Genomic DNA, 15,000 nt, shown 5'->3' on the forward strand with positions numbered 1-15,000 from the left:
TATCAAACGAAATAATTTCTAACCAGTAATTACTTGACTAATTGGTTATTGTTTTATTTATTCATGTTTAGCTAGGAAAATAAATGTTTAACGTTTCAACTTGATCTGATAATGGGTATGGAAGAAATTACATTTACAATTACAATTTACAATATGGGAACAAAACCCTACATATTTAGCTATATCTGCGATTACTGTATGGTTAATTTCCCTTGTTGGTATAAAAAATATTAATTAAATAACTGGTCATTTTTTTTTATTCATGTCTTGTCTACGCCAATGAATAATTGTGCAAAGTTTCAACTTGATCCGGGAAGGGGCTTAGGAGAAATAACGTGTACAAACTTTTTACCAGACAGCCAGGGTGAGTTGATATACGCTTTAACATTTAAAAAAATCACAGAAAGACAGCTCTAAACCTAAAAAAAAACTAAAAACCTAGAAACAACAGCCAAGGGAACAGATTTACACAAGAGAAGGAATTTAAAAAAAAAAAAAAAAAAAAAAAAACAATTGAAAGACGCATTCAGTTGTCCACTTAGGGGAAAAAAAAGACGAAAGAGATTCTTACTTTGTCTTGGGAAAGAAACAGACGCACAGACAGACGTCCAGATGTCCACGTATCAGGAGTTTGCACTTCCGATCAGCTTCAGGAAATGTTAACAAATTCAAAAGCTGCAGACGACTTTACAACTAGGCTTTTTTTTTTTTGTTTTTTAATCTCCGGATAAAATAATATCGATTTTCAAAAGATTCATTCATAAACATGTTGACTAGATTTGTTGCATGGATGTCTGCCTGGCCGTGTGCTGTGCTCTTCGTTTGAAACCTGCCCACTGTCAGCCCCTGCCTTCCTGCAGGAGTTTGTTTATTGGGGTTTTTTTGTTACAAAGCTTCCATCAAGTCTGTCTGTCTGTTTGTCTGTCTGGTAAAAATGTTCTACACGTTATTTCTCCCATACCCATTCTTGGATCAAGCTGAAATTTTGCAAAAATTATTATTTTTTTACCTGACAACACAAGAACCAATAAAAATAACCAAATTGTTAATTAAGAATAACTTTATTATTTTATTTGTTACCTCGAACAAGGGAAAGAATCTGTACTTGACTGATAAGGTGGAATAAGTTAAATTAGTCCCCAATATACTTTGAAGACTAGGATTTTTAATTTCGGGATCTTTAGGACCCCCATGAGTCCACCCATGGGTACCTGACATTAGTTGAGGAAAAGAAAAGGCGGTTGGTAAGTGTGCTGGCGTTAACCGTGGGCCACAGAAACAGATGACCTTTACATGATCTGCCCTACAGACAGCATGGTCTGAAAGATGAACTTATGAAGAAACTAAATAAAACTTTCTTTAGAACACATTTAAAGGAGTTTGTTGTTCAAAGAAAAAAAAAGGAAAAAGACGCCCGCTTTGACTATGTAGTTGGAGACCTTCGTTTCTTTGCTTATATTAAACGCTCTCTTTGTTAGAAGTATCCCTCGTTGGTTTAAAAAAAACATGTCTGGAGGAATATCAAAGTGAAAGATAAGCAAAGTTGAAACTGGAGAGAACAGACGAAGGTTTTGAACGAATCGAGACTTACTACAAGAAACAGATTACAAGGACTGGAGAGAGATAGGAGGAACAATCTGTGGGATTGAACTAAAACTCTATGAAATAGGGGTGGTGGCGTTTGGATATGATGACAACACTGATACCTCGACTAAGTTAATCTAACACATATTTAAATACATTTTTTTCTAGCTCTGAAATATACTTGCCTGAAAAAGTGTAGAAGTTTGGGAAGACTAGCTGAGTGTTCAGCCAAGTTACTCAAAGTAATGTAACAGTTTGTGTATATCGCTAAAAAGAATAATCACCAACTCGTTGGTCACACTGGGAAAACTCGTTGGTCACACTGAGAAAACTCGTTGGTCACACTGAGAAAACTCGTTGGTCACACTGGGAAAACTCGTTGGTCACACTGGGAAAACTCGTTGGTCACACTGAGAAAACTCGTTGGTCACACTGGGAAAACTCGTTGGTCACACTGAGAAAACTCGTTGGTCACACTGAGAAAACTCTTTGGTCACACTGAGAAAACTCGTTGGTCACACTGAGAAAACTCGTTGGTCACACTGAGAAAACTCGTTGGTCACAATGAGAAAATTCGTTGGTCACAATGAGAAAATTCTAGTGTGACCGTTATAAGATTTCAAAGTAAAAAAAAAAAAAAAAAAAGAAATACACTTAATTAAATATTAATCTTGATCGAACTATACGTCTTCTGGTATTTCCGCAAGTAGGAATTATTCATTGAACTCTTTCTCTCCTAACTGACGATACCAGCGTTGATTCCACCAGAATGTGGTAAATAATTACGGAGAGAAAGAGTTAAGCGTGGGTATTCATTGAAGAGTTTAATAAATTAATGTTCAGGAATATTTTGAGCAGCGTTTTGTAAATCTAGATCTACAGGTCTATTATTAGAATAAATTACAGCTTTCATATAGCGCTACTTTCATGCTTATAGCATGCTGAGGGCGCTATGGTTCATTCTCATTTGTGGAGGGAGGGGGTATCTGGGAGAATGTTTTCCATGCTGCCATTAGGCGCTCGGTAACAACTCTGCTTGAACCTCGAGCTTCCTTCATAGGTAGCCAAGCCAAGTTGAAGCGTACTTAGCCTCTCGGCCACGCTTCCCTTGTCTTATGGAGTCTAGTAAATCTATTTATTCCCTTAACCATGATTCTTTCTCTATCGGAGTAAAAAAAAATATCTCCATTTTAAATCCAGCATTCATTAGTTATTAAGAGTAAAACACTTGCTCTATCAGTTGTATAAAGGAGTTATTATCTTTTTTAAAAAGTTTTTAAATGTTTTACTTGTTAAAGCCACTTAGCTATGCTGGACATAGAACAATTTTTCTTTGCGTGAGTGGGTCAAAACGGGTAATAAGCGTGGGTATTAAAATCTAATAAAACTCAACACTGCGTTCTAATCCATCGTCTGCTGATCTTTTGCTACGAAAATCAATATCAACATTTAGCATAATTGCATCCAATGAGGTACATCAGACAGGCTGTCAGCAGACGATTATAATTTCCACAGATCTTAAACGGAAACAGTGGATATGACAATTTGAGGCTGGAGAACTGAGCTTGTGGCACTAGTAATGAATGATTCCGAGTTATCGATCTTTGATAAATGAAAGGCCGGGATTGTCAATGTTTAGAGTTGAAATGGTTTTGGTTTTATTTGCCCAAAACGACTATGTTTAAAGCTGTTACGTGCGTTCTAATTGTAGTTAATGATCTCGCTTAAGAATTATTTTTTTTTAAATTAGTCTTCATCTGTCCCTTGACTTTGGTCGTAGTATTTGTATCTGACTTAGGGCTAGTTGACAGGGCCGCTTTCTTCTTCTTTCTCCTCACTGATGCAGCTTCGTTTCTTTTGCACTCGGCGAAGTTTCGTACCAGCCCGTACAGTTCGCTATAGTCATTCTCTGGCACTTCCGGTTCGAGCTTCGTTGTAGTCATTGTAGTCCCTTTAACAGTGTCCCCCTGAGAACTTTGTTGGCGATGTGGCAGGTCTGCAGCAGTACCTCCTTCAGACAGGCAACGACAGAGGCCTTGTGAGGGAGGGGGGGCTGGGGACACGATGCCCCGGGTGCAACTCTAAAGGGGGGGGGGCGCCATACGCAACGAGATTTTTCTTAGGAAAGTTAAGGGCTTTGAAGGTATCTGTGAGGTCAGTTGTCATTATCCTCTCGATTTTTATAACATCGGGGCATATTGTTATTTTCAACAACTTTCATCACAGGTTAAATCTCCAAGCTTAGGTTCCCATAGTTTCTTTGTTCTTCCATTTCGGTTTTCCTTATATTATGGGACAGTGGTACGACTATGTCTATAAAGGTAGAGTTTTTTTTTTATCAATGAACCGTAGATCAGGCCGATTATAATCTACGTCTTGTCAGTCAAAATAGGCCTATTGCAGTATAATACGTGATCCTGCGACTCAAGAACTTCTTGTGAAGAGTATTTGTATTAGTATTAGTAGTGGTATTAGTAGTAGTAGTATTAGTATTCGTATTATTATATTTTAATTTTCCATGTTGCTCTTTGCTTGCAAGTTTTCAAGAGAAAACAAAAGAGTGAGTGGGAGAGCGTAAAGAGAGACAGAGAGATGGAAAGAAATAGAGGTAGATAGTAAAAAAAAAAGAGAGGAAAAAAGAGATAGAGACGAGAGAAGGAAAAGTAAACAAAAGAGACGAAAAAAGAGATAGAGACGAGAGAAGGAAAGAAATAGAGGGAGATAGTAAAAAAAAATAGAGAAAAAAAGAGATAGAGAGATGGAAAGAAATAGAGGTAGATAGTAAAAAAAAATAGAGAAAAAAAGAGATAGAGAGATGGAAAGAAATAGAGTTAGATAGTAAAAAAAGAGAGAAAAAAGAGATAGGGAGATGGAAAGAAATAGAGTTAGATAGTAAAAAAAGAGAGAAAAAAGAGATAGGGAGATAGAGAGATGGAAAGAAATAGTGGTAGATAGTAAAAAAAAAGAGAGAAAAAGAGATAGAGAGATAGAGAGATGGAAAGAAAGAGGTAGGTAGTAAAAAAAAAGAGATAGAGAGATAGAGAGATGGAAAGAAAGAGGTAGATAGAAAAAAAGAGAGAGAGACAGAGAGATGGAAAGAAATAGAGGTAGATAGTAAAAAAAAGAGAGAAAAAGAGAGAGAGAGAGACGAGATAAGGAAAAGAGAAAGCGTTGGAGACACAGGGTGAAGGAGACAAAGAGTGAATAAAAGTAAAAGAGTAACAAGAGAGAAAGAGGAAGAAAAAGTGAATTAGAGGAGAGAATAGTGCGCAACAGAGATAGAAAGAGAGGAAGAAAAGAGAGAGAGAGAAACATAAGAGAAGTTTATACAAAGAGTCAGATACATCAGGAAAGCAACAATCATTAAAAACAAGTCTATAGATAATGATCACTCTACCACATTGGAGGACCGTTGTGGTTCTAGACACAGCACCATTACCCCAACCGACAATCTGTTTCCCGGCAACAAACGTTTCTTGTGTCAGCAGCAGATCTACAAAAGTTTCGAATGTATTTTCTTTTTTTCCTTCCTTAGCAGACTATTATTTTATAACATTAGTGTTTATTCCATCCCACTGCCTGAGACCGGTGTTGAATTGTGGGTAAAACCTGGAAGTTATGAAATAAATCTAATAAGAAAAATAGATTGGCATAGAAGAGAAAATTGGTTATGTTTTGTACATAGGGACTTCTGTTTGAGTAACATTAGATGTGTTGAGACAGTGAGCGTGGTCAGGAGAGTATCTGAGTCGTGGAGGTAAAATGTTTCATCATCTGCATGAATAGAGTAGAAAATTAGAGAGGATTTTTTCTATGGAGTTGAGGTGTTATAGAAGGATTCTAGGTATCTCTCTCTCTCTATCTCTCTCACACACACACGCACACTCTCAGTATGTATGTGTTTGTCTCAGTGTGTATGTGATTGTCTCAGTATGTATGTGTTTGTCTCAGTGTGTATGTGATTGTCTCAGTATGTATGTGTGTGTCTCAGTATGTATGTGTGTGTCTTAGTATGTATGTGTGTGTCTCAGTATGTATGTGTTTGTCTCAGTATGTATGTGTTTGTCTCAGTATGTATGTGTTTGTCTCAGTATGTATGTGTTTGTCTCAGTATGTATATGTTTGTCTCAGTATGTATGTGTGTGTCTCAGTGTGTATGTGTGTGTCTCAGTATGTATGTGTGTGTCTCAGTATGTATGTGTTTGTCTCAGTATGTACGTGTGTGTCTCAGTATGTACGTGTTTGTCTCAGTGTGTATGTGTTTGTCTCAGTGTGTATCTGTTTGTCTCAGTGTGTACGTGTTTGTCTCAGTGTGTATGTGTTTGTCTCAGTGTGTATGTGTTTGTCTCAGTATGCATGTGTTTGTCTCAGTATGTATGTGTTTGTCTCAGTGTGTGTGTGTTTGTCTCAGTGTGTATGTGTTTGTCTCAGTGTGTATGTGTTTGTCTCAGTGTGTATGTGTTTGTCTCAGTGTGTATGTGTTTGTCTCAGTATGCATGTGTTTGTCTCAGTATGTATGTGTTTGTCTCAGTGTGTGTGTGTTTGTCTCAGTGTGTATGTGTTTGTCTCAGTGTGTATGTGTTTGTCTCAGTATGTATGTGTTTGTCTCAGTGTGTATGTGTTTGTCTCAGTATGCATGTGTTTGTCTCAGTATGTATGTGTTTGTCTCAGTGTGTGTGTGTTTGTCTCAGTGTGTATGTGTTTGTCTCAGTGTGTATGTGTTTGTCTCAGTGTGTATGTGTTTGTCTCAGTGTGCATGTGTTTGTCTCAGTATGTATGTGTTTGTCTCAGTGTGTGTGTGTTTGTCTCAGTGTGTATGTGTTTGTCTCAGTGTGTATGTGTTTGTCTCAGTATGCATGTGTTTGTCTCAGTGTGTATGTGTTTGTCTCAGTGTGTATGTGTTTGTCTCAGTATGCATGTGTTTGTCTCAGTATGTATGTGTTTGTCTCAGTGTGTGTGTGTTTGTCTCAGTGTGTATGTGTTTGTCTCAGTGTGTATGTGTTTGTCTCAGTGTGTATGTGTTTGTCTCAGTGTGCATGTGTTTGTCTCAGTATGTATGTGTTTGTCTCAGTGTGTGTGTGTTTGTCTCAGTGTGTATGTGTTTGTCTCAGTGTGTATGTGTTTGTCTCAGTGTGTATGTGTTTGTCTCAGTATGTATGTGTTTGTCTCAGTATGTATGTGTTTGTCATAAACATTTCCCCTTTCTCTCTTTTTTTGTTGTAACATATGCATGAATAAATTAGAGAATTAGAGAGGATCCTGTATATTGTATCGAGATGTTATAGTAGGATTCTAGGTCTCTCTCTCTCTCTCTCTCTCTCTCTCTGTGATGTTTGTCTTCATATGTGTACATAAACATTTCCTATTTCTCTTTTTGTTTCTTTAACTCTTTAGTTCTTTATCTGTATCTGTCTGTTTCTCTGTCTCTGTCTCTGTCTCTCTCTCTCTCTCTCTCTCTCTCTAATACACGCTTTAATCTATTTTTTTTTCCTTCATCCTCAACCTCTAATCTAATTACGTGATTATCTGTCTGCATGTTGCTCCTGACAACAGACAAGAAACGTCAATCTCTTGTACGTAACTGCAACATACCTCATCCGCTTCTCATTTAGTAGCATAAATCTCTTTAACCCTTAAGATGCGTGTGGTACTTTAACCCTTTAAACATGAACATTGTAATTTCATTTTGTATGTCTTCATTGTAAAACAGCCCAGCACTTTAAGGGTTAATTCATCCCAGACCTTGTTTTGCTCTATTGATTACACACTACTTTGTGTTCTGGGACGTTTGCGATGAAGTTCTAAATATTTGCTTTGACCTGATTAGATAGTCACATAATTAGTTAAAGACTACTTATCACGTATTTGGTTGTTTTTATCTCTGTCTTTTTTTTTTTTTTTTTCGTTCTACTTAAAGACTGAGGCGCCCACTTCATGACACCTCATTGTAATTGCCGATATCGACAAAACGTAAGGTCTATCCAGTTTCCAATGGACCTCATTCACCAATCGTAAACAAACAACATTTAGTCACGTGATCTTATTAATAAAACAATGAAAAAAGCAAGCAGTAGCCTAGGCAGAGCCCCTGAGCAAGTGTCTCCTCACGAGGCGCCGCCGTTGTACTTTCATCCCTCTTTCTACTTCTGTTGTGTAAGGCCGCCCCTGATTTTTTAATAAATTTATGTTTATACTAGAGCGACCAAAAATGTACATTTCGTAGGCCAATGGACCTCATTCACCAATCATTCACCAATCGTAAACAAACAATATTTAGTCACGTGATCTTATTGATAAATCAACGGGAAAAAAAACTGTCACGTGACAGCCATCATGAATTAAACATGCGATCGTAAATTATATAGAAGAGATAGAGCACCACGTGGCTAAATGTTGTTTGTTTACGATTGGTGAATGAGGTCCATTGTTTTACTCAAATTGCCTTTAACTAAACGCTAATCACATATATTATCGACACGTTTTGAGTACCGACTTAGACCTAGCTATAATAGGCTCTAATTTGGCGACACATCCTAACCTAAATCAGCAATTCGGCCAATGGGCAGACTGGTCTCTATAGCTTTGGTCAGCAGCCAGTCTAGGAGAGGGGAACTCTCTGATATAAAACCTACGGCTATCTGTTGTTCACAGCCGTCTCAGACTTCTGTGCCACTGTGGACTGCATTTAGTTTCAAGAGTGGTATTGCTCTGCGCGAGACAATTATCACTTTAAAAAATACTTTGCGCAGGCTGGATTATTACCACTTATTTAAAGACTGCTTATTTAACAAGCAAAATATACAAAATCTTTTAAAGCTTATCTAATGGATAAGAATTACATCTACCAATAATGTACATGTTATTTCCCTTATACGATATCAAACAAAATAATTAATTATCAATAATTAATTGACTAATTGGGTATTTTTCGTTTATTGATTCATGTTTTGTTAAGCACAATAAATGTTTAAAGTATCAACTTGTTCGGAGAATGCGTCAGGGAGAAAAAGTTTTAACAATTATTTAATGGGACTAAACCCGACATATTTAGCCATATCTGTGAATACTGAAGTATTAGTTTCCCTTGTTGATATAAAACAAAAAAAAATGAATTACCAATAATTAATTGTCTTATTGGTTATTTATTTTTAAATTGATTCAATGAATAATTGTACGAAATTTCAACTTGATACGAGAATGAGTGTGGGAGAAATAACATGTACACACGTTTTACCAGACAGACAGACATGTGATGTGGCAAAATATGTAGGTCACAGCTGGGGCTGCGCAGCCACGGGAAATACTGCACTCCTCACTAATCTTCGGACTCGAAGACAAGCCTTATTATTATTATTATATTAACTCATTCTCTCCGTAATTATTTACCACATTCTGGTAGAATCAACGCTGGTATCGTCAGTTAGGAGAGAAAGAGTTAAGCTACTTTACCTTCTCTCAGAGTTAATGTACGATACCTAATGTTTCAGATAGTTTGTTCTTCAATTTCTCATACTATATGATGAAGAAGCCTCTGCATCTCTTTCTTTCTACAGGGTGATTGCAGTGGCGTCTCCACTCAAGGCGAGAACCATCTGCACAATGCGTCATGCCAAAATCGTCGTCCTCATCGTGTGGATCCTGTCTTTTCTCCTGGCAGTGCCCACTGTCTTAGCTACGGTAAAACTCTTTGTTTTTATAACTTAACGTGTCAGCAAGTCTTTGCTGCAGTAAAACTGGTTTTTTTTATAACTTAACTTGTCAGTGAGTCTTTGCTGCAGTAAAACTGGGTTTTTTATAACTTAACTTGTCCTCAAGTCTTTGCTGCGGTAAAACTGGGTTTTTTATAACTTAACTTGTCCTCAAGTCTTTGCTGCGGTAAAACTGGGTTTTTTATAACTTAACTTGTCCTCAAGTCTTTGCTGCAGTAAAACTGTTTTTTTTATAACTTAACGTGTCAGCAAGTCTTTGCTGCAGTAAAACTGGGTTTTTTTATAACTTAACGTGTCAGCAAGCCTTTGCTGCAGTAAAACTGGGTTTTTTTTATAACTTAACGTGTCAGCGAGTCTTTGCTGCAGTAAAACTGGGTTTTTTATAACTTAACGTGTCAGCAAGTCTTTGCTGCAGTAAAACTGGGTTTTTTAATAACCTAACGTGTCAGCAAGTCTTTGCTGCAGTAAAACTGGGTTTTTTAATAACCTAACGTGTCAGCAAGTCTTTGCTGCAGTAAAACTAGGTTTTTTATAACTTTGAGTCTTTGGGCTTACGCTTGTTTGTCCGTGACCAATCTTTATAGTAAGCCTCAACACTGGCCGACAAGTTAGAGACCATTAGCTCATCGCCACGTCACAGGTCAGTGTTCAGGCCTTCTGTGACGGTTGGTCACGGTTCGTCTCCCTAAACTGTCACTGTAACAGTACTGATGACATACAGGTGTGTGTTTATTGTGTTACCTTAGTGACCTGTAGTGGGACCACTCTTGAATGATTGGCTGGACTAATTGAAGCATTGTTAATAAGAGTCAGGGCAGGATTTAAGTATATGAAGGCCCCAGTGAAGAATTTGTGTGGAGGCCCCTACACTTTTTTTTTTAAAGCTCCAATAAAAATCCACTCATCAATAATTAGTATATAAACGCAGGGTAAATTAATCAAGAAAGTAAGTACCTTATAAAAATATGCAAATTTTACTAACTACATATGTATTTGCTTAGGTTTTACGCAATCCAGGAAATTCGGAGCTCGTGTTTTATGCTACCAGCCCCACCAGAGGCCTATGCTTTAAAACCACGACAGTGTTGCCTACTATAAGATTTGAAGTATTGTTGGTAAAAATGCGAACCAGGCAGCCGCCTAAGTCCTCAGATTGGTGGGGGGCCTCGCACAGGACTAAAACAAATTCTTTTTTTTTTTTTTAAAGAAAAAATTTGCGAAACATGGATGAAATCTCAAACATTGCAGAACCCTGTGGTTCTAGGTCTATTAGGCTAGCTCTTAAATTCTACTACGATTTATCTGTCAAGGTTAATCCACGAATGTTTAGATCTACTTGTTTGATTACATCTTATCTTATCTTATATAATACAGACGTTACTTCAAAAAAAGAAGATGATTACGTCCTATGCGTCATGCATTTAGTCATGCATATTAACCAGTGACATAAATTCTGGTTTTCCTGGCTAGCTCAGGCAATCAATTCCATGCTCTAATAGCACTAGGGAAGAAGGAGTATTTGTACAAATTTGTCCTAGCCTATGGGACGAGGAATGTGCCTTTATCTTTGTGTCTTTCAGAGTATTTTATTAAATTTTGTTTTTGTATTTGAAGATTGTGGTTCAGTATTTTATGTTTAATTGCTACTTTACTTTTGAGTCTTCTCTCCTGAAGGCTTTCAAAATTTTGTGATTTTACTAAAGGTGTTACTCTGGTTAAGTGTGAATATACGTTTGTTATGAATCTCACTGCTCCATTTTGTGTCTGTTCCAGTTTCTTAATGTTTTCTTAAGTTGAGGGATCCCAAACGGAGGATGCATATTCTATTATTGGCCTAACCAAAGTTAAATAACATTTTAGTTTTATGTTCTTATTTGATTTATAGAAATTTCTTTTAATAAATCCTAATACTTTGTTTTTTTTAATAGTTTCATCAATATGTTAGAAGACCATTTCTTCCTTTTTTTTTTAGGTAAATGTTGAAACGTTATTTCTGGTCTTGTGATCATGAATCGTCCATAAAACATTAGCGCTCTCAGCGCTTTAAGAATTTCACTTATTTGTTAAGTTAGATATATAGCCTATAACAGTGTTTGCCCAACCTAATTCAATCTGCGGGCCATTTTAATTTCCAACACTAGTGTCGCGGGCCACATGATGGAAAAGATATAATAACTTATTGAAATTGAGCTGAAACTATTTTATTTCAAACCCGAGGATCTAGTACTTACATTGAAGTATTGGGAGATTTCAATATTCTCTTTACACTTCAAAAAAATGGCCTAAGTTCTGTTTATATTTTGTTGTTTTTGTTGTTTTTTTTAAACAAACATGCTGGCTAGCAATGGTATCATGTTTTACAAAAAAGTAAGGATCCGTTCACTTTTCTTAGTAGATTCTGTAGTCCTATCTCATAATCTATTTGACAAAAGTAAGGGCCCTAACGTAGGTAAAGATACGTTTTGAACATATTTTTTATTTGGGGGGGGGGATTTTCTATATTTTGTGCCGACGTTTCGGTGGGCCGGATGAAACAACGTTGCTGGCCGGATCTGGCCCGCGGGCCGTATTTTGAGCATCACTGGCCTATAATATTATATACAGGAAAGTTTTTAGTTTATTTCGTATTTTTCGGTCTAAGTTTAATTTAATTTGGGGCAACCCTATTTACTTCGGCTCGGGCCCTCCAAATTATTTAAGGCCGGCACTTTTCCCAGTGTCGTATGAGCACATTCTGAACCCAAAATATAAAGTTCCTATTTATTAGTATTAATAATAATTTTAAAAAATCGTTCTTGTTCATAAGGAAATGTATCCTGCAATTAGTGCATTACACCAAACAAAATATTATAACTATAGAAAACCAAAATATATGCTACCAAAATATACATTCACACGAGACTCACTCATAATTTACATGTGAAAAGTTTATATAAGATGGCTTATATTTAATGATTTGATTGCCAGGGGAACAAAAGAGTGTTTGTGTCTGTTTGTCTTTGCTATCGGTGTCTTGTGTGATTTTAAAATCACAATATCCTTACCCAAAGGGTGAATTTTTTTTTTAGCTTTTTTATAAATGTTATTTGTGGATAACGTTGTTTTTTGGGGGGTTTTTTGGTTGTTTTTCTTTTTTATAAATGTTATTTGTGGATAACGTTGTTTTTTGGGGGGTTTTTTGGTTGTTTTTCTTTTTTATAAATGTTATTTGTGGATAACGTTGTTTTGGGGGGTTTTGGGTTGTTTTTTTTTTATAAATGTTATTTGTGGATAACGTTGTTTTTGGGTGGTTTTTTGGTTGTTTTTCTTTTTTATAAATGTTATTTGTGGATAACGTTGTTATTGGGGGTTTTGGGGTTGTTTTTTTTTTATAAATGTTATTTGTGGATAACGTTGTTATCGGTTTTTTTTTTTTCAGAATCACAAACGAGTGGGTCTAAACGTGACCGCCTTCTGGTGCCTCAAGGAATTCCAGGAGCAGACGCATCATATGGCGTACGAGCTGTACATGCTGGTGCTCCTCTTCGTCCTCCCCATCGTTGTCATGGTGACAACCTACGTCATCATCTGTCTGAAGGTTTGGGAGTTCACGGGCATGCGCACGGATATGCGGCACGGAAGGTGAGAAAAAAATCTGACCAATCAAAGTCATAGTTATTGTTTCAAATGTCAGAGGAATAAATAAAAGACTGTAACAATGTTTTATGCAAATAAGTTGAAACTATTTTTCTTATAGAATCATAGAGTGTAAAACCCTCCACAAAGCAATCTATACTCCGGGCGATTACCGAAAGTTGCAATGTGTTTGACGACAAGTTAACATCTGGAAACCGGTAGCGTCTGTCAACTTGTGAAAGTTTCTCTAGTGATTTCGGGAAGCGGTCATAGTAATAAAGTTCAGCCTGTATACAATGGCGTGGGACTTATGACTGAGTGATGTACACGAACAATTTTTTGTGTTGATTAGCCCGCTTTGTGGTACATAACAACAGTTTCAGGAATTCAATCGCTCCAACAAAAACATTTTTATACTTCTTGGAACCTTTGGATAGGATAGGATATTGTATACACAAGCCTCCACCCAGGGTCGGACTGGGTGTCAAAAGACGTGATTTTTAAAAAAAAAGATGATTAATGTGGTCCTACAGGCCCATTTAGGTACCGGCCCACCGGGCATTTGCCCGAATGCCCATATAGCCAGTCCGCCCCTGCCTCCACCACAGTTTCAGAATGACAACACACCATCCATAAAAAAAAGTATGTGTCCCAGAACTGTTGGACTTTACTAGTAAATAAAGTCATTGACCTTCAAAACTTCGGAGGTCAGGCATTTCGTGTGAGATGCAAGCCCATGTGGGTTGTACGCGAACTTCCATGCGTCTAGGGCAGGAAAAAGGACAAGCAAATGAAAGCTATGAACAATTTCTGAACAAATTTTTTACATTTGTTGTTGTGATACCATAAAATTCGTTTTTTTTTTTTTTTTTGTTTTGTTTTTGTTTTTTTGGGCAATTTATCTTTAGGATAATAAAGTGGAGAAAGAGAGTAGCAGCTCTCTGTATTAGTATGACAATGATTTCACTTTTGTTAAAGGGAAACTCCGATAGTTTTTCAAAATTGAGTTATTGACATATTTAAATTCTGCGTAAAAAGTTGTAATAGTAAACATTGTACCATTTTGTATTTAAATGCTTAGAAACATTTATATTTAATAAATTAGTCAGTAAATTCTTGACGTCTAAAAAAAAAAACGGGATTCCTTGAGATTTTGTTTTTTAAGTTATTTCATGCGTTACTTCCCTCAACAATACTGAAAGAGAAACTAGATTTGACCAATCGTATCGCTTCATTCTTACAGTAGCTGTTAGGCTGTTAGGCTTAGTGACGGCCTAGTCCAGAGCTATGATACAGTTATATATATAAACATGTATAGATAGATTTAAAAGCATTAGGATAACCAACTCGAGAAAAAAAAGTAACATTTTCATCTAAGCCCCTCCCTATCCCAAGAAGTAAATAGATCGTGTGTCTGACTGATTCGAACAAACTGGTCAGTGTAAGGCTAGTCTAGACTACGTGTAGTCGGTCATGACAAGACAACCAAGCGATAGTGTTTGTTGTGTGTTGAGTGGTCTGGCGAGAAAATACACACTGCCGTGATTAGTCAAGCATGTAAATCTACTTTTAATACGCATTTTTTCTTTGCTTACAAGATCCTAGATCTAAAAAATTCTAACTGCATAGACCAAGAGATATTTCTTTTACGAGAATGTAAACTTTGCTGTATGGTCTCCTGTTATACAATAAGTCAATAGATTAAAACACCTCTGTGACGTCACATAGAAACACGGTGAAGGTCTGACTGTTTTGGATGCGCAGGAAAATTACGTCGGAAAAATATCAATTACTAAGTTATTATTGCAAATAAAGAAAAAAGAAGAATACATTCCTTATCTGTAAATCAAAACACATATTATATCAAAAAGTGTCAAAACCATCGGTATTTTCCCTTTAACTAACTTTGACATACAATAGCTCCAACCAAGCCACTCATCACATATATCAGCCTACAAAGTTCTTAGCAACAATAGTGGTGCCATTAAATATCAGTCTTTTCAGTGACAAAATATGTTTGTATTCCTTCAGTTGTTGTTTTTTTTTTCTATTGATTGACAGACAGTTTTGTGATGAGTCTGTACACTTGATC

At 36.6% G+C, this 15,000-nt stretch overlaps 2 protein-coding genes across 2 annotated transcripts in view; both read left to right on the forward strand.

The window, feature by feature from the left end:
• LOC106067993 (2-iminobutanoate/2-iminopropanoate deaminase-like) overlaps nucleotides 1-15,000 on the forward strand; it is a 434,175-nt gene that overhangs the window by 293,682 nt on the left and 125,493 nt on the right. The window lies entirely within an intron of this gene.
• Nucleotides 1-15,000, forward strand: part of LOC106051188 (G-protein coupled receptor 54-like) — a 145,729-nt gene that overhangs the window by 115,591 nt on the left and 15,138 nt on the right. The window contains exons 4-5 of the mRNA XM_056030631.1: nucleotides 9,138-9,261; nucleotides 12,712-12,914. Coding sequence (XP_055886606.1) covers nucleotides 9,138-9,261; nucleotides 12,712-12,914 — 327 coding nt within the window. The remainder of the gene's footprint in view (nucleotides 1-9,137; nucleotides 9,262-12,711; nucleotides 12,915-15,000) is intronic.

Source organism: Biomphalaria glabrata, chromosome 5 (assembly GCF_947242115.1).
Source record: "Biomphalaria glabrata chromosome 5, xgBioGlab47.1, whole genome shotgun sequence".
Taxonomy (NCBI): Eukaryota; Metazoa; Mollusca; class Gastropoda; family Planorbidae; genus Biomphalaria; species Biomphalaria glabrata.